A 1,777-nucleotide genomic window follows, 5' to 3' on the forward strand; every position below is an offset into this window, starting at 1 on the left:
CGTACGGCGAGGTTTGGGAAGATTGCCCTCTTCACTGTAACTGATTAAGTTTGGTAGTCTAGGGACAACTACAGACTGCGGTTCGTTTTAGGGAACTCCACTTGGTGTCGCAGATTGTGATCGTGGCAATTTATTCCCACGTGCGGGCTATTAGGTGGTGGCATGTAGTCGGAAGGGCGTGTAGACACCCGTGTAGCAAAGATCGATCATTGTACTCATCAAAGGGTGTAGAATCAAGATGTGTCCAACATAAGGTTTGGGAGTTGAGGATTGAGGAATGGGGTGCTAACCTGGGTCATAGTTTGAATTGCTTTATTGCTTATGTTGTATTTATCTTTCTTATATTTGAGCTCACCCTATTTGTGTGTGTTTAGCGATGATCATGTAACTTGTTACATGGGAGCAAATGTGGATGCAAGTGAGCATGTGGATGCTTAGATTCGGAGTGAGGCTAGCTGTGGGAGTTTTTACTAGTTTTCTTCATCAACTATTTTGTAATGAATATTATTGATGAGTGCGTATTTTTGCCCTCATTCAGTGTTTAATTCTGAGTATTTAATTGAATTTGTGTGCTTAAGGAGTGATTTAATTAACAATTCTGATAATTAGGCTATTTGAACTTGTGCGATAAAAATGTGCTAAAAAGTGATTTTTAGCTGCATAAATTATTTTTGGATATTTTAATGTTTGTTGATGCAGCTAAAGTTAAGTTTTAAGCTCATTTAAAGGTGGGAAAATAAATTGATTGAAGTTACAAAACACCTTTGAATAAGACTAAAATCAGCAAGTTCTGGAAAAATCACTTTTGCACCCCATACATTACTTATACACTCCCCTATTTCCAAATGGATCTCACAAAAACCTATTCTGTACCCCAGTTTCTACTAAGTTGCACCCCTCCTACCACTTAAACTCAACTCACTCAAATCAGGCCATATGGCAATCCACAACTTTTAAAATTGGCCAACCAGAACAAGCCATGTGGCATTAATCCTTGCAAACACATCTACACCAATTAGACACTGCCACGTCATCATCTCCTCCATCTCACACATGAAACCCTAACCCTAATTCAGCCACCATGACCACCCTCCACGCCAGCCGTCGCCGCCTCCGGCCACCACAGTTCCACCATCTTCCTTCTCGCCGGTGAAGCTTCACACTTGCACCATCTTCATCACCTTGACCATGCCGTCCACCATGGAAGTGCACCTGGAACTTGAAGCACCGCGACGGGCACCAACCTTTTGCACCACCGCGTCGCCATTACCATGAACCTGCAACTCGCCGGCAGCACCACTCCCTCGCGAGCAACATCGTAGCAGCACCTGCAACAACCTTCACGTTCATAGATCAGCACCTGCAAGTCGCCGAAAAATACAAAACCGCAAACCTCCACGAACCAGCGGCAACATGCAGAAAGAGCAGCAGCTTCTAGACCAGCAGCAACCACCGCGAGTTCCTGCAGTAACGACGAGCAATCACCATGCATCTGCACCGAGTTGGACCATCGCACCGTCAGCCATGGAAACGCAGAAGCCATCACGAGAAGCATACCTTCATTTGGCAGCGGAAACCCTAATTCTGATATGAGAGAAGGAGAAGGTTGCCACGTGTCATCCTGTCAATGGACAGTCAAATAGTCAACTAGTCAAAAGTTGGTCAAATCTGGTCAAATAGTCAAAGACTGGTCAAAGGAGAGGGATTTAACTACAAATATTGATATTTTTAGATGTCTCTACAAATTTGGACTACAGGATTAAAAATGGTTTATTGA

General features: G+C 43.6%; 1 protein-coding gene across 2 annotated transcripts; it reads right to left on the bottom strand.

Annotated features, from left to right (window-relative positions):
- Positions 1-708: 708 nt before the first annotated feature.
- LOC114170687 lies at positions 709-1,546 on the bottom strand. 2 transcript variants are annotated; one of them, XM_028056216.1, is made up of 2 exons: positions 1,404-1,546; positions 709-1,328 (listed from the first exon to the last, which is right to left on the bottom strand). In XM_028056216.1, the coding sequence occupies exons 1-2, from the start codon at positions 1,541-1,543 to the stop codon at positions 1,178-1,180; spliced, it is 291 nt and encodes a 96-aa protein (XP_027912017.1). In that variant the 5' UTR covers positions 1,544-1,546; the 3' UTR covers positions 709-1,177. The 2 variants fall into 2 exon arrangements, with proteins under 2 accessions (XP_027912017.1, XP_027912016.1); XM_028056215.1 differs by having other exon boundaries at positions 709-1,338.
- Between the last annotated feature and the right edge of the window lie 231 nt (positions 1,547-1,777).

Source organism: Vigna unguiculata, chromosome 11, assembly GCF_004118075.2.
Source record: "Vigna unguiculata cultivar IT97K-499-35 chromosome 11, ASM411807v1, whole genome shotgun sequence".
NCBI lineage: Eukaryota > Viridiplantae > Streptophyta > Magnoliopsida > Fabales > Fabaceae > Vigna > Vigna unguiculata.

Bases quoted from the DNA above. Each gene is read 5' to 3' on its own strand.
- LOC114170687 (XM_028056215.1), bottom strand. From the start codon at position 1,543: ATGGCTTCTGCGTTTCCATGGCTGACGGTGCGATGGTCCAACTCGGTG. The intron at 1,339-1,403 runs GTTCGTGGAGGT...ATGAACGTGAAG, and splicing joins CTTTCTGCATGTTGCCGCTG to GTTGTTGCAGGTGCTGCTAC.